This window comes from Petromyzon marinus (genome assembly GCF_048934315.1).
Source record: "Petromyzon marinus isolate PM22_M1 ecotype Great Lakes invasive population chromosome 76 unlocalized genomic scaffold, UKy_Petmar_22M1.pri1.0 chr76_unloc.2, whole genome shotgun sequence".
NCBI lineage: Eukaryota > Metazoa > Chordata > Hyperoartia > Petromyzontiformes > Petromyzontidae > Petromyzon > Petromyzon marinus.
Window position 1 is genome coordinate 220,015 of NW_027422619.1, and position 26,798 is coordinate 246,812.

Sequence of the window (26,798 nt, forward strand, 5' to 3'; positions counted from 1 at the left end):
TGTGGTGAGTCTATGGGTCTCTGTGTGGTGAGTCTGTGGGTCTCTGTGTGGTGAGTCTGGGGTCTCTATGTGGTGAGTCTATGGGTCTCTGTGTGATGAGTCTATGGGTCTATGTGTGGTGAGTCTATGGGTCTCTGTGTGGTGAGTCTATGGGTCTCTGTGTGGTGAGTCTGTGGGTCTCTGTGTGGTGAGTCTATGGCTCTCTGTGTGATGGCTCTATGGGTCTCTGTGTGGTGAGTCTATGGCTCTCTGTGTGGTGAGTCTATGGGTCTCTGTGTGGTGAGTCTGTGGGTCTCTGTGTGGTGAGTCTATGGGTCTCTGTGTGGTGAGTCTATGGGTCTCTGTGTGGTGAGTCTATGAGTCTATAGGTCTCTGTGTGGTGAATCTATGGCTCTCTGTGTGGTGAGTCTGTGGGTCTCTGTGTGGTGAGTCTATGGCTCTCTGTGTGATGGCTCTATTTGTGCCTTCCGAGTCCAATCCACCGCTGTTTCATTTCCCCATAGGGGGGGAGCATAGACAAATTCTGCGGCGGTGCAGTCCAACACCCGACCCACGTGACACGCGTGCGCGCCTACCCCCCACCCACCCATTCCACGTCACTTCCGGCTTTTCAGATCACGTGGCGAGAACCGCAGCCAATCGCGTCACCATAGCAACCACCCCCCCCTCCTCCCTTAGCAACGGTAGGCCTCAGGCTTAGCAAGGTGAGTGGGCAGTGTTGGGCCCTTCTGAGGCGTTTTAACTCTTTTAATATTTTTTCTATTTTTAAATTTTAAAAAGTCAATTACCATCCGCTCGTTAAAGTCGCTGTCAGGCTGGGGTTTTTTTGTTTTACTTTGCCATCTAAACAAAGAGAAAGGCGGAATAATGGGAGGTTGTTTTTTTTATCTTACGCAGTGAGCGGCTTTTTTGTCTAGCAGGCTTCATTCAATCGACTAGGCCGCGACTTTTATTCTTAAACATTTAAACCTTAACGCAAATTAATTTTAAAAAATGTGTTCCTTTAACGGTGTTATAACAAACTTTTTTTTATTGTAATAAACCGAAAAAATAGGCGTGTGTGATTAACGAAGGCGTAAATATATGTTTTTCTTTTTAAACATTGTTATAACAAACTTCTTGATCATAAAAAAACAAGGTGACATTAATTAAGACCAATTTCTTTTTACGCTGTTATAACAACCTCTTGATTATAAACAAAAACGTGATTAAGGCGTAATTGTTTTAACATTGTTTTACCCTCTTGATTATAAACAAAAACGTGATTAAGGCGTAATTGTTTTAACATTGTTATAACAACAAACTATTATAATTAAAAAAACGTGATTAATACTTTATTGTTTTTACATTGTTATGACAACAACATCTTGATTATTATAATAAAAAACGTGATTTATTAAGACTTTATTGTTTTAACATTATAACAACCTCTTGATTATAATTTTTAAAAACGCGATTAAGACTATTGTTTTAACGTTATAACAACCTCTTGATTATAATAAAAACACGTGATTAATTAAGACTTTATTGTTTTAACATTGTTATAACAACAACCTCTTGATTATAATAAAAAAACGTGATTAATTAAGACGTTATTGTTTTATCATTGTTATAACAACAACCTCTTGAATTTAAACAAAAACGTGATTAAGATGTAATTGTTTTAACATTGTTATAGCAACCTCTTGTTGTGGTGGTGATGGTGGTGGTCGTGATGGAGGTGGTGGTGATGGTGTTGGTGATGGTGGTGATGGTGGTGGTGATGATGGTGGTGGTGGTGATGGTGGTGATGGTGGTGGTGATGGTGATGGTGGTGGTCGTGATGGAGGTGGTGGTGATGGTGGTGATGGTGGTGGTGATGGTGGTGGTGGTGATGGTGGTGAAGGGGGACGGTACAGACTGTATCAACTACAGGGGCATCTCACTCCTCAGTGTGCCGGGAAAGGTCCTGGCAAGGATTATTCAACATCGCCTTGCCAGGCACGCTGAGGAGAGGCTTGCGGAGCCCCAATGCGGTTTCAGGAAAGGGCGGTCCTGCACAGATGCCATATTTTCTGTCCGTCTGCTACAGCAGAGGTGTAGGGAATTCCAACAAGACCTACATCTCTACTTTATTGACCTGGTCAAGGCCTATGATACCATCAGTAGGCCTGGGCTCTGGGTTGTTCGTCGTGCTTTTTGAGTCCCTGACCCTCTGCTCACGATCATTAAGGACCTTCATGATGGTGAGCGGGCCCGGGTAAAACTACGTGGCCGGGAGTCAGAGCCATTCCCTGTACACCTTGGGGTGCGACAGGGATGTCCTCCGGCTCCCACATTATTTAACATATATTTTGACCACGTAGTTCGTGAAGCCTTCAATCGCTGTACCGGGGGAATCTCCATATGGTACAAATATAATGGGAGGCTGATCGATGCCCGGGTGCGGTCAAGGGATGGCTCCCTATTGCTCAACCACGTTATGTATGCTTATGATTTGGTAATAGCTGCTCATTCAAAGGAGGAGTTGGAGACGCTGCTGCTGAGACTGGAGCGTGCCACTAAGAGATGGGGCCTTACCATCAGCCCCACCAAAACTAAGCACCTGCCTGGGTATTTTGTACCATCGGACACTCCACCCCCACAACTCCCAATCGGTGATGGGGCAGATGTGGAGAGAGTGGAGAGTTTCCCATACCTGGGCAGTGTGCTTATGACCGGCTCCAGTTTAACAGCAGAGGTCTCACTCCGAATCAGTCGAGCGGCAATATCTTTTCATCGGTTGCGTAACGCTGTGTGGAAGCTACCTGGTCTGTCGCTCCGCACTAAGCTTCAGGTCTTCTCGGCCACGGTCATTCCCTCCCTTCTCTACGCTTGCGAAACGTGGACCCCCCTAATGGAACATCTTTGCCGGTTAGAAACATTTAGGCTGGCCTGCCTACGATCCATCCTGGGTTTAACCAGACTGGATTGTGTAAGGAGCTCACAAATCCTTGAAAGATCTGGGCAAGGTCCCATCGGTGAGCTCCTCCGGGGGGCAAGGCTGCGATGGCTGGGTCATGTAGCCCGCATGCCCAGCCACCGCATGCCGAAACAGCTTTTGTTCGGCCGGATTGAGGGGGCTAAGCGGGCGCGGCACGGGCTAGAGAAGAGATGGAGTGATGTGGTACAGGAGGACGTGGAGCTGAGTGGACTTGCCGATGACTGGTACCAGCGGTGTCAAGATCGGCCTCTGTGGAGGAGGCTCGTGAAGGATGCTACTGGGCAGTCGGAGGCAGTCGCCCTCCAACAACAACGGAGGGCGGAGGAGCGACGCTCACAACAACGAGCGGAGCGCCGGGTGGCTAAAGCACAGCAGGTTGGCACAGTAGGGGGCACAGGTGGTGCATCAGCCAGTCATCTCAGTCAGTCGACCCGTGGCACCTGGGTCTGCCCTGTGACCTCCTGCCAGTGGGCGTTCGACACTTCACGTGGCCTCAGGGTGCACATAGCCTGGCACAAGCGTCGTGGTGACGTCACCGCCACTTAGTGGCGAATGGCGGTTGTTGGTGCTGGTGGTTGTGGTGGTTCTGGTGATGGTGGTGGTTGTGGTGGTTGTGTAAAGTGTAGGCACACCCCCACATTACTGCGGGTGTTTAGATGTCGGACGTGAATGGAGGAGGAGGAGGAGGAGGCGCCGTGTCCTCGCTGGAGAAGCAGCTGCTGGTGGTGGCGGTGGTTGTGGTGGTGGTGATGGTGGTGGTTGTGGTGATGGTGGTGGTTGTGGTGGTGGTGGTTGTGGTGGTGGTTGTGGTGGTGGTTGTGGTGGTGGTGGTTGTGGTGGTGGTTGTGGTGGTGGTTGTGGTGGTGGTGGCGGTGGTTGTGGTGGTTGTGGTGGTGGTGGTGGTGATGGTGGTGATGTTGATGGTGGTGGTGATGGTGTTGCTGGTTGTGGTGGGGGTGGTGGTGATGGTGGTGGTGGAGATGTTGATTGTGCTGGTGGTGGTGATGGTGGTCGTGATGGTGGTGATGTTGCTGGTGATGGTGGTGGTGCTGGTGGTTGTGGTGGTGGTGGTGATGGTGGTGATGGTGGTTGTGGTGGTTGTGGTGGTGGTGATGGTGGTGCTGGTGGTTGTGGTTGTGGTGGTGGTCGTGATGGTGGTGATGTTGATGGTGGTGGTGATGGTGGTGCTGGTGGTGGTGATGGTGGTGCTGGTGGTGGTGATGGTGGTGCTGGTGGTTGTGGTGGTTGTGCTGGTGGTGGTGATGGTGGTGCTGGTGGTGGTGGTGGTGGTGATGGTGGTGATGGTGGTGCTGGTGGTTGTGGTGGTGGTTGTGGTGGTGGTTGTGGTGATTGTGGTGGTGGTGATTGTGGTGGTGGTGGTGATTGTGGTGGTGGTTGTGATGGTGGTGGTGGTGGTGGTGGTTGTGGTGGTGCTGGTGGTGGCGGTGGTTGTGGTGGTGGTGGTGATGTTGATGGTGGTGATGGTGGTGATGGTGGTCATGTTGATGGTGATGGTGATGGTGCTGGTGGTGGTGGTAGTGGTGGTGGTGGTTGTGTAAAGTTTAGTCACACCCCCACGTGACTGCGGGTGTTTAGATGTCTGACGTGAATGGAGGAGGTGGCGCCGTGTCGGCGCTGGAGAAGCAGCTGCTGGTGGTGGCGGTGGTGATGTTGATGGTGGTGATGGTGGTTGTGGTTCTGCTGCTGGTGGTGGTTGTGGTGGTGGTAGTGGTGGTTGTGTAAAGTTTAGGCACACCCTCCCCTCACTGCGGGTGTTTAGATGTCGGACGTGAATGGAGGAGGAGGCGCCGTGTCGGCGCTGGAGAAGCAGCTGCTGGTGGTTGTGGTGGTTGTGGTGGTTGTGGTGGTGGTGGTGATGGTGGTGGTGGTTGTGTAAAGTGTAGGCACACCACCCCTACATGACTGTGGGTGTTTAGATGTCTGACGTGAATGGAGGAGGAGGAGGAGGAGGTGGCGCCGTGTCGGCGCTGGAGAAGCAGCTGCTGGAAGTGGTTGTGGTGGTTGTGGTGGTTGTGGTGGTGGTGGTGATGGTGGTGGTGGTTGTGTAAAGTGTAGGCACACCACCCCTACATGACTGTGGGTGTTTAGATGTCGGACGTGAACGAAGGAGGAGGTGGCGCCGTGTCGGCGCTGGAGAAGCAGCTGCTGGAAGTGGTTGTGGTGGTGGTTGTGGTGGTGCTGGTGGTGGTAGTGGTGGTGGTGGTTGTGTAAAGTGTAGTCACACCCTCCCCTCACTGTGGGTGTTTAGATGTCGGACGTGAACGAAGGAGGAGGTGGCGCCGTGTCGGCGCTGGAGAAGCAGCTGCTGGAAGTGGCGGTGGCCGTGGAGGAGCGGGTGGACAGCGCCATCCGGCAGATGGACGAGATGGGGGAGGAGGAGATGGAGGCGCTGCGCGAGAGGCGCCTGCAGGCCCTCAAGAAGGCGCAGCAGCAGCAGCAGGTGGGCGGACTCTGTGTGTGTGTGTGTGTAGGTGTGTGTGTGTGTGTCACTGTGTGTGTGTCACAGTGTGTGTGTGTAGGTGTGTGTGTGTGTGTGTAGGTGTGTGTGTGTGTGTAGGTGTGTGTGTGTGTGTCTGTGTGTAGGTGTGTGTCCTTGTGTAGGTGTGTGTGTGTGTAGGTGTGTGTCTGTGTTACTGTGTGTGTGTAGGTGTGTGTATGTATGTGTGTGTCTGTGTGTAGGTGTGTGTCTGTGTGTGTGTGTAGGTGTGTGTGTGTGTCTGTGTGTGTGTGTGTAGGGGTGTATGTATGTGTGTGTCTGTGTGTAGGTGTGTGTAGGTGTGTGTCTGTGTGTGTGTGTGTAGGTGTGTATGTGTCTGTGTGTGTGTAGGTGTGTCTGTGTGTTTGTCTGTGTGTGTGTGTAGGTGTGTGTGTGTGTGTGTAGGTGTGTGTGTGTAGGTGTGTGTGTCTGTGTGTGTGTAGGTGTGTGTGTGTGTGTCTGTGTGTGTGTAGGTGTGTGTCCTTGTGTAGGTGTGTGTGTGTGTAGGTGTGTGTCTGTGTTACTGTGTGTGTGTAGGTGTGTGTATGTATGTGTGTGTCTGTGTGTAGGTGTGTGTCTGTGTGTGTGTGTAGGTGTGTGTGTGTGTCTGTGTGTGTGTGTAGGGGTGTATGTATGTGTGTGTCTGTGTGTAGGTGTGTGTAGGTGTGTGTCTGTGTGTGTGTGTGTAGGTGTGTATGTGTCTGTGTGTGTGTAGGTGTGTCTGTGTGTTTGTCTGTGTGTGTGTGTAGGTGTGTGTGTGTGTGTGTGTAGGTGTGTGTGTGTCTGTGTGTGTGTGTAGGTGTGTCTGTGTGTGTGTGTGTAGGTGTGTGTGTGTGTGTGTCTGTGTGTGTGTACGTGTGTGTGTCTGTGTGTGTGTCTGTGTGTGTGTAGGTGTGTATGTGTGTCTGTGTGTGTGTCTGTGTGTGTAGGTGTGTAGGTGTGTGTGTCTGTGTGTGTGTATGTGTGTGTAGGTGTATGTGTGTGTGTAGGTGTGTGTATGTATGTGTGTGTGTCTGTGTGTGTGTCTGTGTGTGTCTGTGGGTGTGTGTGTAGGTGTGTGTCTGTGTGTGTGTCTGTGTGTGTCTGTGTGTGTGTGTAGGTGTGTGTGTAGGTGTGTGTGTAGGTGTGTGTGTAGGTGTGTGTGTGTGTAGGTGTGTGTGTAGGTGTGTGTAGGTGTGTGTGTCTGTGTGTGTAGGTGTGTATGTGTGTGTGTGTGTAGGTGTGTGTGTATGTGTGTGTCTGTGTGTAGGTGTGTGTGTGTAGGGGTGTGTGTAGGTGTGTGTGTGTAGGTGTGTGTCTGTGTGTGTGTGTGTAGGTGTGTGTCTGTGTGTGTGTGTGTAGGTGTGTGTGTGTGTAGGTGTGTGTGTAGGTGTGTGTCTGTGTGTGTCTGTGTGTAGGTGTGTGTGTCTGTGTAGTGGGGAGCGATAGTGTAGCGGTTAGCGCGCTGCGCTATGAACCTGGCGACCCGAGTTCGATTCCCGCTCACGGTCAACACCAGTGACGATTATCTGAACCGGTCCCGGGCCTCCCCTAGGTCGACTCAGCCTTAAATGAGTACCTGGTGCGATGTGTAAACATTGCCACTAGGGAGACAAAGGCGGTCGGGCGTGGTGCTGGCCACCCACCCCCTCGTGTACCGTTCCGGCCTTCATAGGTGCTCGCTAACAGCACTTGCCCCTACAGTCTGTTACAGGCTATATGGGGGATCTTTGTCTTTTTTATCTTTGTGTCTGTGTGTGTAGGTGTGTGTAGGTGTGTGTCTGTGTGTGTGTCTGTGTGTGTGTGTCTGTGTGTGTGTGTGTAGGTGTGTCTGTGTGTGTGTGTGTGTGTCTGTGTGTGTGTAGGTGTGTGTGTCTGTGTGTGTCTGTGTGTGTGTAGGTGTGTGTGTCACTGTAGGTGTGTGTAACACTGTGTGTGTGTGTCACTGTGTGTCACTGTGTGTGTGTCACTGTGTGTGTGTCACTGTGTGTGTCACTGTGTGTGTGTCACTGTGTGTGTGTAACACTGTGTGTGTGTCACTGTGTGTGTGTGACACTGTGTGTGTGTGTCACTGTGTGTGTGTCTGTGTCACTGTGTGTGTGTGTGTCACTGTGTGTGTGTCACTGTCCGGCAAAACAACCCCCTACCTCCTCGCGGTGCCGGACGGGCAACTCTGTCGTGGACAGCGCTGTGGGGGGAGTTCCAATTTTGATTGGCTCCTCCCCTCATGGCATATGTGTCCACCACAGGGGCTAAACGGGGGCTCTGGACGGGTGCGAGGGGCTGGTAACCCCTCCACCTTCAATTAATTACCACAAAACCACGAATTAAACTGAAATATGTAACAACTAAGCTTGTGCCGGAGGCCCCGGGGGGCCAGGCGTCTATGACGTCTCCTGGCCAAACCCCAATTGGCGGAGCCAGGAGATTGAATACCTACCCTCGGGGCTACTCCAGAAACAACGAAAAGCCACTACGGGTGGCCACGTGGAATGTTCGAACGCTCACTGCAGAGGAGAGGCTGCCACTCCTCTGTCGGGAGCTGGACCGGTACCGCCTGGATCTATGCGGCATTCAGGAGGTCCGGTGGACCGGCTCTGGCTCCTGCCACCATGAGGGGTGGACAGTCCTCTACTCGGGGCAGCAGACTGCCAAACAACAGGGTGTGGGTCTTCTTTTGAACAAAAGAATGAAGGGGGCGTGGGAGCGTGGCGGTGAGGTGTGGGAAGCTGTAAGCCCCAGGCTACTTTGGGCTCGCCTTCCCATCAACCGGAGGCGAGGAATGGTGGTCGTGGTTACTTATGCCCCCACCGAAGATGAACATCCGTGGAGGGATGCAGGCAAAGCCGATGAGTCAGATGCCTTCTATGACCTCCTGTCACAGGTGCTGGCTAAAGTGGCCCCTCGGGATAGAGTCATCATGTTGGGTGACTTCAATGCCCGAGTTGGTCATGATACTGGCACCTGGTCTGGAGTGATTGGAGGGCATGGGCCAGATCAGCTCAATAACAACGGTAGGAGGCTGCTAGATTTTTGTGCAGCCCATGGGCTTGTAATTACCAACACGCTGTTCCGGCATCGGCGCATCCACACAACATCATGGATGCATGCCGGGTCCAAGCAAGAACATCTGCTGGACTACATAGTGACGGACCAGCGAATGCGAGCCCATGTCCTTGACACCAGGACCTACCGTGGAGCTGATCTGCCCTCTGACCATCGACTAGTCATCTGTAAGATGCGCCTGCCATTCTTCCACTCCGGTGGTGGGTGTACACCCAGGACCCCATTCCAACCTAAAGTGGCCTGGTCTCAGTTATCTGATGAAAGTTGCAAGCGAGAATTTCATCATCGCTTGCGGCTGGGATTGGCATCGTCCCCGACTCCTCCTGATGTCGAGGGTAAATGGGCGAGGTTTAGGACTGTGACTCATGCAGCTGCAATGGCTGCTTTGGGTACGCGGTCCAGACCTCCCCAGACACCCTGGATGACAGAGGAGTTGTTCAGGATGGTTGAGAAAAAGCGACAGGCCCACTGTCTTCGGCTACAGAATCCCACGTCAGAGAATGAGGAGGCTTACCGCAGCCTTCGCTCGGAGGTTCGGAGAGCCGTGAGGCGCTGCAAGGATGGGTGGTGGTCGCGGGTTGCTGAGGAGATGGAGTCTGCCTCAGTGGCCCGTGATCACAAATCTCTATTTAACTCCATCAAAAAAGTAACCTGCAGCGCCACACCTATTACCATCATTAGGGGAAAAAACGGTGATCCAATTTCCGACCCCCAGGAACAGGTTCGCAGATTTGCTGAGCATTTCTGTGAGGTCCTGGGGGAGGGAAAATCCCTCAGCCAGGAAAACATCGTGGCACAAAGTGAGGATGACCCTGCTGAGGCTGCGGTGCCTCTAATATTGGATGAAGTCACCCCCTGTGAGTGGCTGGCTGAGGTGCCATCTGCTGAGGAAGTATTGAAGGCGATCCGGAGTCTGAGACCAGGAAAGGCAGCGGGCAGAGATGATCTCCCAAGCGAAATGCTGAGGGAGGGTGGCGTTTGTGCACAGACTGCCCTATATGACATCATAACAACAGTCTGGACCACTGGACGGGTTTCGCAGGATTGGAAGGATGTCCTGGTGGTCCCCCTTTTTAAGAAGGGGGACCGCACAGACTGTAACAACTACAGGGGCATCTCACTCCTCAGTGTGCCGGGAAAGGTCCTGGCAAGGATTATTCAGCATCGCCTTGCCAGGCACGCTGAGGAGAGGCTTGCGGAGCCCCAATGCGGTTTCAGGAAAGGGCGGTCCTGCACAGATGCCATATTTTCTGTCCGTCTGCTACAGCAGAGGTGTAGGGAATTCCACCAAGACCTACATCTCTGCTTTATTGACCTGGTCAAGGCCTATGATACCATCAGTAGGCCTGGGCTCTGGGTCGTTCTTCGTGCTTTTGGAGTACCTGACCCTCTGCTCACGATCATTAAGGACCTTCATGATGGTGAGCGGGCCCGGGTAAAACTACGTGGCCGGGAGTCAGAGCCATTCCCTGTACACCTTGGGGTACGACAGGGATGTCCTCTGGCTCCCACATTATTTAACATCTATTTTGACCACGTAGTTCGTGAAGCCTTCAATCGCTGTACCGGGGGAATCTCCATATGGTACAGATATAATGGGAGGCTAATCGATGCCCGGGTGCGGTCAAGGGATGGCTCCCTATTGCTCAACCACGTTATGTATGCTGATGACTTGGTAATAGCTGCTCAGTCAGAGGAGGAGTTGGAGACGCTGCTGCTGAGACTGGAGCGTGCCACTAAGAGGTGGGGCCTTACCATCAGCCCCACCAAAACTAAGCACCTGCCTGGGTATTTTGTACCATCGGACACTCCACCCCCACAACTCCCAATCGGTGATGGGGCAGTTGTGGAGAGAGTGGAGAGTTTCCCATACCTGGGCAGTGTGCTTATGACTGGCTCCAGTTTAACAGCAGAGGTCTCACTCCGAATCAGTCGAGCGGCAATATCTTTTCATCGGTTGCGTAACGCTGTGTGGAAGCTACCTGGTCTGTCGCTCCGCACTAAGCTTCAGGTCTTCTCGGCCACGGTCATTCCCTCCCTTCTCTACGCTTGCGAAACGTGGACCCCCCTAATGGAACATCTTCGCCGGTTAGAAACATTTAGGCTGACCTGCCTACGATCCATCCTGGGTTTAACCAGACTGGATTGTGTGAGGAGCTCACAAATCCTTGAAAGATCTGGGCAGGGTCCCATCGGTGAGCTCCTCCGGCAGGCAAGGCTGCGATGACTGGGTCATGTAGCCCGCATGCCCAGCCACCGCATGCCGAAACAGCTTTTGTTTGGCCGGATTGAGGGGGCTAAGCGGGCGCGGCACGGGCTAGAGAAGAGATGGAGTGATGTGGTACAGGAGGACGTGGAGCTGAGTGGATTTGCCGATGACTGGTACCAGCGGTGTCAAGATCGGCCTCTGTGGAGGAGGCTCGTGAAGGATGCTACTGGGCAGTTGGAGGCAGTCGCCCTCCAACAACAACGGAGGGCAGAGGAGCGACGCTCACAACAGCGAGCGGAGCGCCGGGTGGCTAAAGCACAGCAGGTTGGCACAGTAGGGGGCACAGGTGGTGCATCAGCCAGTCATCTCAGTCAGTCGACCCGTGGCACCTGGGTCTGCCCCGTGACCTCCTGCCAGCGGGCATTCGACACTTCACGTGGCCTCAGGGTGCACATAGCCTGGCACAAGCGTCGTGGTGACGTCACCGCCACTTAGTGGCGAATGGCGGTTGTTGTTGTTGTTGTTGTGTCACTGTGTGTGTCTGTGTGTGTGTGTCACTGTGTGTGTGTCTGTGTGTGTGTCTGTGTGTGTGTCACTGTGTGTGTGTCTGTGTGTGTGTCTGTGTGTGTGTGTGTCACTGTGTGTCTGTGTGTGTGTGTCTGTGTGTGTGTGTGTGTCTGTGTGTGTGTCTGTGTGTGTGTGTCTGTGTGTGTCACTGTGTGTGTGCGTAACACTGTGTGTGTGTGTAACACTGTGTGTGTGTAACACTGTGTGTGTGTCTGTGTGTGTGTGTCACTGTGTGTGTGTGTCTGTGTGTGTAACACTGTGTGTGTGTCTGTGTGTGTGTGTCTGTGTGTGTATCTGTGTGTGTCTATGTGTGTGTGTCTATGTGTGTGTGTGTCACTGTGTGTGTGTGACACTGTGTGTGTGTGTCACTGTGTGTGTGTGTGTCACTGTGTGTGTAACACTGTGTGTGTGTAACACTGTGTGTGTGTCACTGTGTGTGTGTCACTGTGTGTGTGTCACTGTGTGTGTGTGTCACTGTGTGTGTGTCTGTGTGTGTGTGTGTGTGTCACTGTGTGTGTGTCTGTGTGTGTGTGTCTGTGTGTGTGTCACTGTGTGTGTGTGTCAGTGTGTGTGTGTCTGTGTGTGTGTGTCACTGTGTGTGTCTGCGTGTGTGTGTCACTGTGTGTGTGTCACTGTGTGTGTGTCACTGTGTGTGTGTCACTGTGTGTGTCACTGTGTGTGTGTGTCACTGTGTGTGTGTGTCACTGTGTGTCTCACTGTGTGTGTGTGTGTCACTGTGTGTGTCACTGTGTGTGTCACTGTGTGTGTGTCTGTGTGTGTGTCTGTGTGTGTCACTGTGTGTGTGTCACTGTGTGTGTCACTGTGTGTGTCACTGTGTGTGTCTGTGTGTGTCACTGTGTGTGTCACTGTGTGTGTCACTGTGTGTGTGTCACTGTGTGTGTCACTGTGTGTGTGTCACTGTGTGTGTCACTGTGTGTGTCTGTGTGTGTGTGTCACTGTGTGTGTGTGTGTCACTGTGTGTGTGTCACTGTGTGTGTGTCACTGTGTGTGTGCCACTGTGTGTGTCTGTGTGTGTGTGTCACTGTGTGTGTGTGTGTCACTGTGTGTGTGTGTCACTGTGTGTCTGTGTGTGTCACTGTGTGTGTCACTGTGTGTGTGTCTGTGTGTGTGTGTCACTGTGTGTGTGTGTCACTGTGTGTGTGTGTCACTGTGTGTGTCACTGTGTGTGTGTCACTGTGTGTGTCACTGTGTGTGTGTCTGTGTCTGTGTGTGTGTGTGTGTCTCTGTGTGTGTCACTGTGTGTGTGTGTGACACTGTGTGTGTCACTGTGTGTGTGTCACTGTGTGTGTCTGTGTGTGCGTGTTGCAGGAGTGGCGGTCACTTGGACATGGTGTGTACAGTGACATTGCCGACGAGAAGGCGTTCTTCAGCGAATGCAAACGCTCACCCCGAGTGGTGTGTCACTTCTACAAGGACTCCACCCAGCGGTAACGCTCACCACCCACTCACTCACCCACCCGCTCACCCACTCACCTACTCACCCACTCAGTCACTCACTTACTCACTCACTCACTCACCCACTCTCTCACTCACTCACTCACCCACTCACTCACTCACTCACCCACTCACTCACTCACTCACCCACTCACACACTCACTCACTTACTCACTCACTCACCCACTCAGTCACTCACTTACTCACTCATTCACTCACTCACTCACTCACCCACTCACCCACTCAGTCACTCACTCACTCACTCACCCACTCAGTCACTCACTCACTCACTCACTCACCCACTCTCTCACTCACTCACTCACCCACTCACCCACTCACACACTCACTCACCACCCGCTCACCACCCACTCACTCACTCACCCGCTCACCCACTCACCCACTCAGTCACTCACTTACTCACTCACTCACTCACCCACTCACCCACTCACACACTCACTCACCCACTCACCCACTCACACACTCACTCACCCGCTCACCCACTCACCCACTCAGTCACTCACTTACTCACTCACTCACCCACTCAGTCACTCACTCACTCACTCACCCACTCACCCACTCACCCACTCAGTCACTCACTTACTCACTCACTCACTCACCCACTCACTCACTCACCCACTCACACACTCACTCACTTACTCACTCACTCACCCACTCAGTCACTCACTTACTCACTCATTCACTCACTCACTCACTCACCCACTCACCCACTCAGTCACTCACTTACTCACTCACTCACTCACCCACTCACCCACTCTCTCACTCACTCACTCACCCACTCAGTCACTCACTTACTCACTCATTCACTCACTCACTCACTCACCCACTCACCCACTCACCCACACAGTCACTCACTTACTCACTCACTCACTCACCCACTCACCCACTCACTCACTCATTCACCAGCTCACCACCCACTCACTCACCCACTCACTCACCCACTCACTCACCCACTCAGTCACTCACTTACTCACTCTCTCACTCACTCACCCACTCACTCACTCACTCACCCACTCACTCACTCACTCACCCACTCACTCACTCACTCACCCACTCAGTCACTCACTTACTCACTCTCTCACTCACTCACCCACTCACTCACTCACCCACTCACTCACTCACTCACCCACTCACTCACTCACTCACCCACTCACTCACCCACTCAGTCACTCACTTACTCACTCTCTCACTCACTCACCCACTCACTCACTCACTCACCCACTCACTCACTCACCCACTCACTCACCCACTCACTCACTCACTCACCCACTCACCCACTCACTCACTCACCCACCCACCCACTCACTCATTCACTACTCCCTCACCACCCCATTACTACCCCTCTATCTCCCCCTCTATCTCCCCCCCCCTGTATCTGTGTCTCTCCCTCTATCTCCCCTCTCTATCTCCCCTCTCTATCTCCCCCCCTCTGTGTCTCCCCACCCCAGCTGTGAGGTGGTGGACGGCCAGCTGGCCAAGATGGCTCAGCTCCACCTTGAGACTCTGAGATTCTCTCTCTGCCTCTGTGTATCTCCCCCCTCTATCTCCCCTCTCTATCTCCCCTCTCTATCTCCCCCTCTATCTCCCCTCTCTATCTCCCCTCTATCCCCTCTCTATCTCCCCTCTATCCCCCCTCTATCTCCCCCCTGAAGCTGCGAGGTGGTGGACGGCCAGCTGGCCAAGATGGCTCCGCTCCACCTTGAGACTCTGAGATTCTCTCTCTGCCTCTGTGTATCTCCCCTCTCTATCTCCTCTCTATCTCCCCCCTCTATCTCCCCCCCTGAAGCTGTGAGGTGGTAGACGGCCAGCTGGCCAAGATGGCTCCGCTGCACCTTGAGACTCTGAGATTCTCTCTCTGCCTCTGTGTATCTCCCCCCTTTATCTCCCCTCTATCTCCCCTCTCTATCTCCCCTCTCTCTATCTCCCCCCTGAAGCTGCGAGGTGGTGGACGGCCAGCTGGCCAAGATGGCTCCGCTCCACCTTGAGACTCTGAGATTCTCTCTCTGCCTCTGTGTATCTCCCCCCTCTCTATCTCCCCCTCTATCTCCCTCTCTATCTCCCTCTGTGTCTCCCCCCTGAAGCTGTGAGGTGGTGGACGGCCAGCTGGCCAAGATGGCTCCGCTGCACCTTGAGACTCTGAGATTCTCTCTCTGCCTCTGTGTATCTCCCCCTCTCTATCTCCCCTCTCTATCTCCCCCCTCTATCTCCCCCCTGAAGCTGTGAGGTGGTAGACGGCCAGCTGGCCAAGATGGCTCCGCTGCACCTTGAGACTCTGAGATTCTCTCTCTGCCTCTGTGTATCTCCCCCCTCTATCTCCCCTCTCTATCTCCCCTCTCTATCTCCCCCCTCTTATCTCCCCTCTCTATCTCCCCTCTATCTCCCCCCCACTGTGTCTCCCCCCTGAAGCTGTGAGGTGGTGGACGGCCAGCTGGCCAAGATGGCTCCGCTCCACCTTGAGACTCTGAGATTCTCTCTCTGCCTCTGTGTATCTCCCCTCTCTATCTCCCTCTCTATCTCCCCTCTCTATCTCCCCTCTCTATCTCCCCTCTATCTCCCCCTCTATCTCCCCTCTCCATCTCCCTCTCTATCTCCCCCTCTATCTCCCCCCTGAAGCTGTGAGGTGGTAGACGGCCAGCTGGCCAAGATGGCTCCGCTCCACCTTGAGACTCTGAGATTCTCTCTCTGCCTCTGTGTCTCTCCCCCCTCTATCTCCCCTCTCTATCTCCCCTCTCTATCTCCCCTCTCTATCTCCCCCCCTGAAGCTGCGAGGTGGTAGACGGCCAGCTGGCCAAGATGGCTCCGCTGCACCTTGAGACTCTGAGATTCTCTCTCTGCCTCTGTGTATCTCCCCTCTCTATCTCCCCCCCTCTATCTCCCCTCTCTATCTCCCCTCTCTATCTCCCTCTGTGTCTCCCCCCTGAAGCTGTGAGGTGGTAGACGGCCAGCTGGCCAAGATGGCTCCGCTCCACCTTGAGACTCTGAGATTCTCTCTCTGCCTCTGTGTATCTCCCCCCTCTATCTCCCCTCTCTATCTCCCCTCTCTATCTCCCCCCTCTCTATCTCCCCTCTCTATCTCCCCTCTATCTCCCCCCTCTATCTCCCCCCTGAAGCTGTGAGGTGGTGGATGGCCAGCTGGCCAAGATGGCTCCGCTCCACCTTGAGACTCGCTTCCTGCGCCTGGACGTGAGCCGGGCGCCCTTCCTGAGCACCCGGCTCCGCCTCCGTGCCGTGCCCACCGTCGCCGTGGTGAGGGGCGGAGCCATCTCCGACTACGTCATCGGAGTCGCCGAGATGGGCGGAGCCAACGGGGCCAGGCCCAGCCCCCAGCTCAGCGCGGCGGAGTTGGAGCGACGGCTCGCCGCAGCTGGGGCCATCTTCCGGAGGTGGGGGGTGGGCGGTGGTGGTAGTGGTGGTGGTGGTGATGGTGGTGGCGGTGGTGGTGGTGGTGGTGGTGGTTGTTGTGGTGGTTGTGGTGGTGGTGATGGTGGTTGTGGTGGTGGTGGTGGTGGTGGCGGTGGTTGTTGTGGTGGTGGTGGCGGTGGTGGTGGTGGTGGTTGTTGTGGTGGTGGCGGTGGTGGTGGTGGCGGTGGTGGTGGTGGTGGTGGTGATGGTGGCGGTGGTGTTGGTGTTGGTGGTGGTGATGATGGTGGTGGTGGTGGTGATGGTGGTGGTGGTAATGGAGGTGGTGGTGGTGGTGATGATGGTGGCGGTGGTGTTGGTGGTGGTGATGATGGTGGTGGTGGTGGTGGTGTTGGCGGTGGTGGTGGTGGTGGTGATGGTGGCGGTGGTGGTGATGGTGGTGGTGGTGGTGGTGATGATGGCGGTGGTGGTGGTGATGGAGGTGGTGGTGGTGATGATGGTGGCGGTGGTGTTGGTGGTGGTGGTGGTGATGGTGGCGGTGGTGTTGGTGGTGGTGGTGGTGATGATGGTGGTGGTGGTGATGGTGGTGGTGGTAATGGAGGTGGTGGTGGTGATGATGGTGGTGGTGGTGGTGTTGGCGGTGGTGGTGGTGGTGGTGGTGATGGTGGTGGTGTTGGCGGTGGTGGTGGTGGTGGTGGTGTTGGCGGCGGTGGTGGCGGTGACGGTTATTATCGAGCCGATTCCTCCCATGCCTTCCTGATGGCCTCCAACCCAGGTGTCCACCTCATGAACCACTCGGGCATTGATGTCGCCCAACCTGACGACCCCATCCCGAGGGGGCCACTTTAACTAGCGCCTGTGGCAGCAGGGACGCCCATTGAAGGCACGTCTCGCTGTGCGGCCCACGTGCTTGCAAAATATGCCGACACGCTGTTCCGGCACCGGCGCATCATCCACACAACATCGCTGTGGACTGCTCGCCGGGTAGCAAGCGAGAAAATCTGCCGGGCTGCGTAGCGACGGAGCAGCGGATGATGATGCGGGCCGACGTCCGCATCATCTCCTCCAGCCAGAGAGCCTGGCTGGAGGAGGAGGAGGAGGAGGTGAGACAACGTCACGGGTCGAGGTTGGGGACAGTGAAAGGGACAGTGAAGCAATGATGAAGTGATAAAAATATAAAGCAATAAAAATTATTATTCTTGGTTTCTCTGGGTAAAGGCACCACCGCGTAGAAGGGAAACAATGGAGTGATAAAAATATAAAGCAATAAAATTATTATTCTTGGTTTCTTTGGGTAAAGTCACCACCGCGTAGAAGGGAAACAATAAAATGATAAAAATATAAAACAATAAAATTATTATTCTTGGTTCTTTGGGTAAAGTCACCACCGCGTAGAAGGGAAACAATAAAATAATAAAAATATAAAACAATACAATTATTATTCTTGGTTTCTTTGGGTAAAGTCACCACGTAGAAGGGAAACAATAAAATGATAAAAATATAAAACAATAAAATTATTATTCTTGGTTTCTCTGGGTAAAGGCACCACCGCGTAGAAGGGAAACAATGGAGTGATAAAAATATAAAGCAATCAAATTATTATTCTTGGTTTCTTTCGGTAAAGTCACCATGTAGAAGGGAAACAATAAAATGATAAAATATAAAACAATACAATTATTATTCTTGGTTTCTCTGGGTAAAGTCACCACCGCGTAGAAGGGAAACAATGAAGTGATAAAAATATAAAACAATAAAATTATTATTCTTGGTTTCTTTGGGTAAAGTCACCACCGCGTAGACGGGAAACAATGAAGTGATAAAAATATAAAGCAATCAAATTATTATTCTTGGTTTCTTTGGGTAAAGTCACCACCGCATAGACGGGAAACAATAAAATAATAAAAATATAAAACAATAAAATTATTATTCTTGGTTTCTTTGGGTAAAGTCACCATCGCGTAGAAGGGAAACAATGGAGTGATAAAAATATAAAGCAATCAAATTATTATTCTTGGTTTCTTTGGGTAAAGTCACCACCGCGTAGAAGGGAAACAATGGAGTGATAAAAATATAAAGCAATCAAATTATTATTCTTGGTTTCTTTGGGTAAAGTCACCACCGCGTAGAAGGGAAACAATAAAATAATAAAAATATAAAACAATAAAATAATAAAAACATAAAACAATAAAAACATTAATAAACATTATTCTTGGTTCTTTAGGTAAAGTCGCCATGTAGAAGGGAAACAATAAAATAATAAAAATATAAAACAATAAAATTATTATTCTTGGTTCTTTGGGTAAAGTCACCACGTAGAAGGGAAACAAAATAATAAAAATATAAAACAATACAATTATTATTCTTGGTTCTTTGGGTAAAGTCACCACGTAGAAGGGAAACAATAAAATGATAAAAATATAAAACAATACAATTATTATTCTTGGTTTCTTTTGGTAAAGTCACCACCGCGTAGAAGGGAAACAATAAAATAATAAAAATATAAAACAATAAAATCCTCACGAAGTTTCGACTGCAACACAAGAAGCAATCGTCATCAGGTGTGAACAACACAGCAAGAAAATTTGAAGAAAGTGGCGGGTTATTTTCAACGTTAGCACCACGGAGAGCGATTTGGCAGTCATTCAGATGGACGAGTCCATCTGTGTTCGGAAAAGAGGAGGGGGGGAGACGAAAATAATGGATGGGGTCTGAAAGCCACCGTAAGCGTGAACAATCAATGAAGACCCGAAATGGTTTATCAAATCCTTCCAATGATTGCTAAGCCAGAATCCATCTTCTCCGTTGAAATTGTCTCTGTGTTTGTATATGTGGATAGCCTCATGAACGAATCTCTCATGGTAACCGTAAGCGTGAACAATCAATGAAGACCCCGAAATGGTTTATCAAATCCTCCCAATGATTGCTAAGCCAGAATCCATCTTCTCGGTTGAAATTGTCTCCGTGTTTGTATATGTTGATAGCCTCATGAACGAATCTCTCATGGTAACCGTAAGCGTGAACAATCAGTGAAGACCCCAAATGGTTTATCAAATCCTTCCAATGATTGCTCAGCCAGAATCCATCTTCTCCGTTGAAATTGTCTCTGTGTTTGTATATGTGGAGAGCCTCATGAACGAATCTCTCATGGTAACCGTAAGCGTGAACAATCAATGAAGACCCCGAAATGGTTTATCAAATCCTTCCAATGATTGCTAAGCCAGAATCCATCTTCTCCGTTGAAATTGTCTCTGTGCTTGTATATGTGGATAGCCTCATGGACGAATCTCTCATGGTAACCGTAAGCGTGAACAATCAATGAAGACCCCGAAATGGTTTATCAAATCCTTCCAATGATTGCTAAGCCAGAATCCATCTTCTCCGTTGAAATTGTCTCTGTGTTTGTGTATGTGGATAGCCTCATGAACGAATCTCTCATGGTAACCGTAAGTGTGAACAATCAATGAAGACCCCGAAATGGTTTATCAAATCCTTCCAATGATTGCTAAGCCAGAATCCATCTTCTCCGTTGAAATTGTCTCCGTGCTTGTATATGCGAATAGCCTCGTGGACGAATCTCTCACGGTAGCCAGATGGCTTGCAGAGAACCTCTGTCTTGGCTATTATTATTATTATTATTCCCCACGAACTTTGCTCATGTGACCAGGACTTTACGTGAAGGAATGGCACAAATGCGCACCACCCCTTCTCATTGACAGTAGTTTCATTTCAAAATGTCCTTGTCCTGCTCACAAAAGCAAAGTTTGTGTTGGAATGACATCCACTTGCTGTGCCTTTTGAGGCGCGAGCAGTTAGGAAATAACACTTCCTACCCAGGAACAAACGCAAATATATATTTTCGGTAAAGTCACGCAGAAGGGAAACAAGAAAGTACAAAAATATAAAAATATAAAACAATAAAATTCTCACGACGTTTCAACTGCAACACAGGCAACCGCCATCGGTCGAAACGTCGCGAGATTTGTATTGTTTCACATATTTTTATTCTGTTATCGTCTCCCCTTCTACGCGGTGGCCGCTTTACCGACGGAACCAACGGCATGGATCCCTGCAGTCACGAAAGCTTTTAAGTCGAAATCTGTATTTTGTCTCACGGTGTTATTGGTCCCGAAGAAGCCACCCCGCCACCAACCACCCCCCCTTTCTGAGTGCGTGGCTGTGTGCGAGATCTGTGCGGGACGTCACGTAGTCCGATCAGAGACGATCTCCCGAGCGAAATGCCGAGGGGAAGGGGCGGGCGGGCGGGCGGGCGGGCGGGCGTCTTTCCGCTGTCCTCCAGACAGCCTGGTCCCCTTCGCCTGATGAAGGCCGCTTGCGTTGTGGCCGAAACGTCGCGTGATTTTTGTTGTTTTATTTTTTTTTACCTACTACGTGGTGACTTTACCCAATGGTGTGGATCCTAGCAGTCACGAAAGCTTCAAATCTAGAGGCGCGTGGCGTCTGTTTGCACGGACACAAGTGCCTGGACCCGCGGGGATTGTGAAAGGGGAATGCCTTGGTGCGGATAAGGCGTCATCACACAACGCGCATCATTCTCAGCGGCGAGGATTATTCGGCATCGCCTTCGCCAGGCACGCTGAGGAGAGGCTTGCGGAGCCCCAACGCGGTTTCAGACCGGGGCGGGCATGCACGGATGCCATGTTTTCTGTCCGTCTGCTACAGCAGAGGTGTAGGGAATTCCCGCAAGGCCTACGTCTCTGCTTTATTGACCTGGTCAAGGCACTATGATGCCATCCAGTAGGCCAGGGCTTCTGGGTCGTTCTTCGTGCTTTCGGAGTCCCTGACCCTCTGCTCATGATCATTAAGGACCTTCATGATGGTGAGCGGGCCCGGGTAAAACTACGTGGGCCGGGAGTCAGAGCCTTTCCCTGTACACCTTGGGGTGCGACAGGGATGTCCTCTGGCTCCCACATTATTTAACATCTATTTTGACCACGTAGTTCGTGAAGCCTTCAATAGCTGTACCGGGGGAATCTCCATATGGTACAGATATAATGGGAGGCTGATCGATGCCGGGGTGCGGTCAAGGGATGGCTCCTTATTGCTCAACCACGTTATGTATGCCGGTGATTTGGTAATAGCTGCTCAGTCAGAGGAGGAGTTGGAGACGCTGCTGCTGAGACTGGAGCGTGCCACTAAGAGGTGGGGCCTTACCATCAGCCCCACAATAACTAAGCACCTGCCTGGGTATTTTGTACCATTGGACACTCCACCCCCACAACTCCCAATCAGTGATGGGGCAGTTGTGGAGAGAGTGGAGAGTTTCCCATACCTGGGCAGTGTGCTTATGACCGGCTCCAGTTTAACAGCAGAGGTCTCACTCCGAATCAGTCGAGCGGCAATATCTTTTCATCGGTTGCGTAACGCTGTGTGGAAGCTACCTGGTCTGTCGCTCCGCACTAAGCTTCAGGTCTTCTCGGCCACGGTCATTCCCTCCCTTCTCTACGCTTGCGAAACGTGGACCCCCCTAATGGAACATCTTCGCCGGTTAGAAACATTTAGGCTGGCCTGCCTACAATCCATCCTGGGTTTAACCAGGCTGGATTGTGTGAGGAGCTCACAAATCCTTGAAAGATCTGGGCACGGTCCCATCGGTGAGCTCCTCCGGCAGGCAAGGCTGCGTTGGCTGGGTCATGTAGCCCGCATGCCCAGCCACCACATGCCGAAACAGCTTTTGTTCGGCCGGATCGAGGGGGCTAAACGGGCGCGGCACGGGCTAGAGAAGAGATGGAGTGATGTGGTACAGGAGGACGTGGAGCTGAGTGGACTTGCCGATGACCGATACCAGCGGTGTCAAGATCGGCCTCTGTGGAGGAGGCTCGTGAAGGACGCTACTGGGCAGTTTGAGGCAGTCGCCCTCCAACAACAACGGAGGGCGGAGGAGCGACGCTCACAACAACGAGCGGAGCGCCGGGTGGCTAAAGCACAGCAGGTTGGCACAGTAGGGGGCACAGGTGGTGCATCAGCCAGTCATCTCAGTCAGTCGACCCGTGGCACCTGCTGGGTCTGCCCCGTGACCTCCTGCCAGCGGGCGTTCGACACTTCACGTGGCCTCAGGGTGCACATAGCCTGGCACAAGCGTCGTGGTGACGTCACCGCCACTTAGTGGCGAATGGCGGTTGTTGTTGTTGTTGTCACTGTGTGTGTCTCTGTGTGTGTCTCTGTGTGTGTGTGTCTCTGTGTGTGTCTCTGTGTGTGTCTCTGTGTGTATCTCTGTGTGTGTCTCTGCGCGTGTCTCTGTGTGTGTCTCTGTGTGTGTCACTGTATGTGTCTCTGTGTGTGTCTCTGTGTGTGTCTCTGTGTGTCTCTGTGTGTCTCTGTGTGTGTGTCTCTGTGTGTGTCTCTGTGTGTGTGTCTCTGTGTGTGTGTCTCTGTGTGTGTCTCTCTGTGTGTGTCTCTGTGTGTGTCACTGTGTGTCACTGTGTGTGTCACTGTGTGTGTCTCTGTGTGTGTGTCTCTGTGTGTGTGTGTCTCTGTGTGTGTGTGTCACTGTGTGTGTGTCTCTGTGTGTGTCTCTGTGTGTGTCTCTGTGTGTGTGTCTCCGTGTGTGTCACTGTGTGTCTCTGTGTGTGTCTCTGTGTGTGACTGTGTCTCTGTGTGTGACTGTGTCTCTGTGTGTGACTGTGTCTCTGTGTGTGTCTCCGTGTGTGTCTCTGTGTGTGTGTGTGTCTCTGTGTGTGTCTCTGTGTGTGACTGTGTCTCTGTGTGTGTGTGTCTCTGTGTGTGTCTCTGTGTGTGTGTGTGTGTCACTGTGTGTCTCTGTGTGTGTCTCTGTGTGTGTCTCTGTGTGTGACTGTGTCTCTGTGTGACTGTGTCTCTGTGTGTGTCTCTGTGTGTGTCTCTGTGTGTGCAGCAGTGACGCTGCTGGAGACCCCCCAGGCAGTGGTGGTGGTGCCCACCCCCCACGCACCACCTTCACCCACGCTGCCAAGAAGACGTCGATCCGGGCACAACACCGCAACACCGCTGACTCAGACTCAGACTGACTCAGACTCAGACTGACTCACTCACTCACTAGGACTCACTCACTCAGACTCACTCACTCACTCAGACTGACTCACTAGGACTGACTCAGACTCAGACTGACTCACTCAGACTGACTCAGACTCAGACTGACTCACTCGGACTCACTCAGACTCAGACTGACTCACTCACTCACTCACTAGGACTCACTCACTCAGACTCACTCACTCACTCAGACTGACTCACTAGGACTGACTCAGACTCAGACTGACTCACTCAGACTGACTCAGACTCAGACTGACTCACTCAGACTGACGCAGACTCAGACTGACTCACTCAGACTGACTCAGACTCAGACTGACTCACTCGGACTCACTCAGACTCACTCAGACTGACTCACTCAGACTCACTCACTCAGACTCGCTCAGACTCACTCACTCAGACTGACTCACTCAGACTCATTCACTCAGACTCACTCAGACTCACTCACTCAGACTCACTCACTCAGACTCACTCACTCAGACTCACTCACTCAGACTCACTCAGACTCACTCAGACTCACTCACTCAGACTCACTCAGACTGACTCACTCACTCAGACTCACTCAGACTCACTCACTCAGACTCACTCAGACTCACTCACTCAGACTCACTCACTCAGACTGACTCACTCAGACTCACTCACTCAGACTCGCTCAGACTCACTCACTCAGACTGACTCACTCAGACTCATTCACTCAGACTCACTCAGACTCACTCACTCAGACTGACTCACTCACTCAGACTGACTCACTCACTCACTCAGACTGACTCACTTGGACTGACTCACTCAGACTCACTCAGACTGACTCACTCAGACTCACTCAGACTCACTCACTCAGACTCACTCACTCAGACTGACTCACTCAGACTCACGCACTCAGACTCACTCACTCATTCAGACTCACTCACTCAGACTCACTCACTCAGACTCACTCGGACTGACTCACTCGGACTGACTCACTCACTCAGACTGACTCACTCAGACTGACTCACTCACTCAGACTCACTCACTCTGACTCACTCACTCTGACTCACTCACTCAGACTTACTCACTCAGACTCACTCACTCACTCAGACTCACTCAGACTCACTCAGACTCACTCAGACTGACTCACTCAGACTGACTCACTCAGACTCACTCACTCAGACTCACTCACTCAGACTCACTCAGACTCACTCAGACTGACTCACTCAGACTCACTCAGACTCACTCACTCAGACTGACTCACTCACTCAGACTCACTCACTCACTCAGATTCACTGACTCACTCAGACTGACTCACTCACTCAGACTGACTCACTCAAACTCACTCACTCAGACTGACTCACTCGGACTGACTCACTCACTCAGACTGACTCACTCACTCAGACTCACTCACTCAGACTGACTGACTCACTCGGACTGACTCACTTGGACTGACTCACTCGGACTGACTCACTCACTCAGACTGACTCACTCACTCAGACTCACTCAGACTGACTGACTCACTCGGACTGACTCACTTGGACTGACTCACTCGGACTGACTCACTCACTCACTTAGACTCACTCAGACTCACTCACTCACTCCGACTGACTCACTCACTCACTCAGACTGACTCAAACTGGCTCACTCACTCAGACTGACTCACTCACTCAGACTGACTCACTCACTCAGACTCACTCACTCAGACTGACTGACTCACTCGGACTGACTCACTTGGACTGACTCACTCGGACTGACTCACTCACTCACTTAGACTCACTCAGACTGACTCACTCACTCACTCCGACTGACTCACTCACTCAGACTGACTCAAACTGGCTCACTCACTCAGACTGACTCACTCACTCAGACTCACTCACTCAGACTCACTCACTCACTCAGACTGACTCACTCAAACTGACTCACTCAGACTGACTCACTCGGACTGACTCACTCACTCAGACTGACTCACTCAGACTCACTCACTCACTCAGACTCACTCACGCAGACTGACTGACTCACTCAGACTGACTCACTCGGATTGACTCACTCAGACTGACTCACTCACTCAGACTGACTCACTCACTCAGACTGACCCACTCACTCACCCACTCACTCACCCACCCGCTCACCACCCATCCGCTCACCCACTCGCCCACTCACTCGCTCACCCACTCATCACTCACCCGCTCACCACTCACCCGCTCACCCACTCACCACCCATTCACCACCCACTCACTCACCCACTCACCCACTCGCTCACCCACTCACCACCCACTCACTCACTCGCTCACCCACTCACCACCCACTCACTCACCCACTCACTCACCCACTCGCTCACCCACTCACCACCCACTCACCACCCACTCACCCACTCACTCACCCACTCACTCACCCACTCACCCACCCACTCACTCACCCACTCACTCACCCACTCACCCACTCGCTCACCCACTCACCACCCACTCACCACCCACTCACTCACCCACTCACTCACCCACTCACCCACTCGCTCACCCACTCACCACTCACTCACTCACTTTCTCACTCACTCACCCACTCGCTCACCCACTCACCACCCACTCACTCACTCACTCTCTCACTCACCCACTCACTCATTCACTACTCCCTCACTCACTCAGACTGACTCACTCACTGGGACTCACTCAGACTAACTCACTCAGACTCACTCACTCACTCAGACTCACTCAGACCGACTCAGAACTAAGTCTGCATGCAGGTCGCCCCTCCCCCCCCCCCCCCCAGGGTCCAGATCCCAGCGTTGTGTCGTAAAACCCCTCCACCACCCTGTTTCGACAAAGGCACGAATACAAGTGGAGAATTAACACTGGTCTTGTCGCTGTGGATGGTGATGATGGTGATGTGGATGGTGGTGATGGTGGTGGTTGTGATGATGGTGATGGTGGTGGTGATGGTGGTGGTGATGATGGTGATGGTGGTGGTGATGGTGATGGTGGTGAATACAAGTGGAGAACTAACACCGCTCTTGTCGCTGTGGATGGCGGTGGTGATGGTGGTTATGGCAATGGCGGTGATGGTGGTGGTGACGGTGATGATGGTGGTGGTGACGGTGATGCTGGTGGTGATGGTGGTGGTGATGGTGGTGGTGATGATGGTGGTGATGATGATGGTGGTGATGATGGTGGTGATGATGGTGGTGGTGACGCTGGTGGTGACGCTGGTGGTGATGGCTGGTGGTGATGATGGTGGTGGTGGTGATGGTGGTGGTGATGATGGTGGTGGTGACGCTGGTGGTGACGCTGGTGGTGATGTTGATGGCTGGTGGCGATGGCTGGTGGTGACGCTGGTGGTGATGGTGGTGGTGATGGTGGTGGTGATGGTGGTGGTGATGATGGTGGTGACGCTGGTGGTGGTGGTGGTGATGATGGTGGTGGTGATGATGGTGGTGGTGACGCTGGTGGTGACGGCTTGCGGCGACGCTGGTGGCGATTATGACGACGATGGCGGCGGCGGCAATGGCGGTGCCGCGGGCCAAACAACTAGAGGAGACACTTCTCCGAGTCAACTGCGGAGCGCTTTCTAACAACAAATCCCGAACACAGTTGGGGTGAGCGGGTCCCTCGCACCCTGTGCCCCAAGGACGTCGCCGCCCCCTCCGGACTAACGCGCCTCTCGGCCGGCTAAGCCGACCCCGCCCTCGGGCGGAGCTTTGGACG

The 26,798-nt window shown here is 52.4% G+C and overlaps 1 protein-coding gene across 1 annotated transcript; it reads left to right on the forward strand.

The window, feature by feature from the left end:
* The first annotated feature begins 620 nt into the window (after window positions 1-620).
* On the forward strand, window positions 621-25,946 carry LOC142905263 (thioredoxin domain-containing protein 9-like). The gene is made up of 5 exons (XM_076058520.1): window positions 621-704; window positions 5,232-5,423; window positions 12,610-12,728; window positions 15,864-16,136; window positions 22,985-25,946. Exons 2-5 carry the CDS (start codon window positions 5,232-5,234, stop codon window positions 23,115-23,117), a joined length of 717 nt encoding a protein of 238 aa, XP_075914635.1. The 5' UTR covers window positions 621-704; the 3' UTR covers window positions 23,118-25,946.
* The last annotated feature ends 852 nt before the right edge of the window (window positions 25,947-26,798 follow it).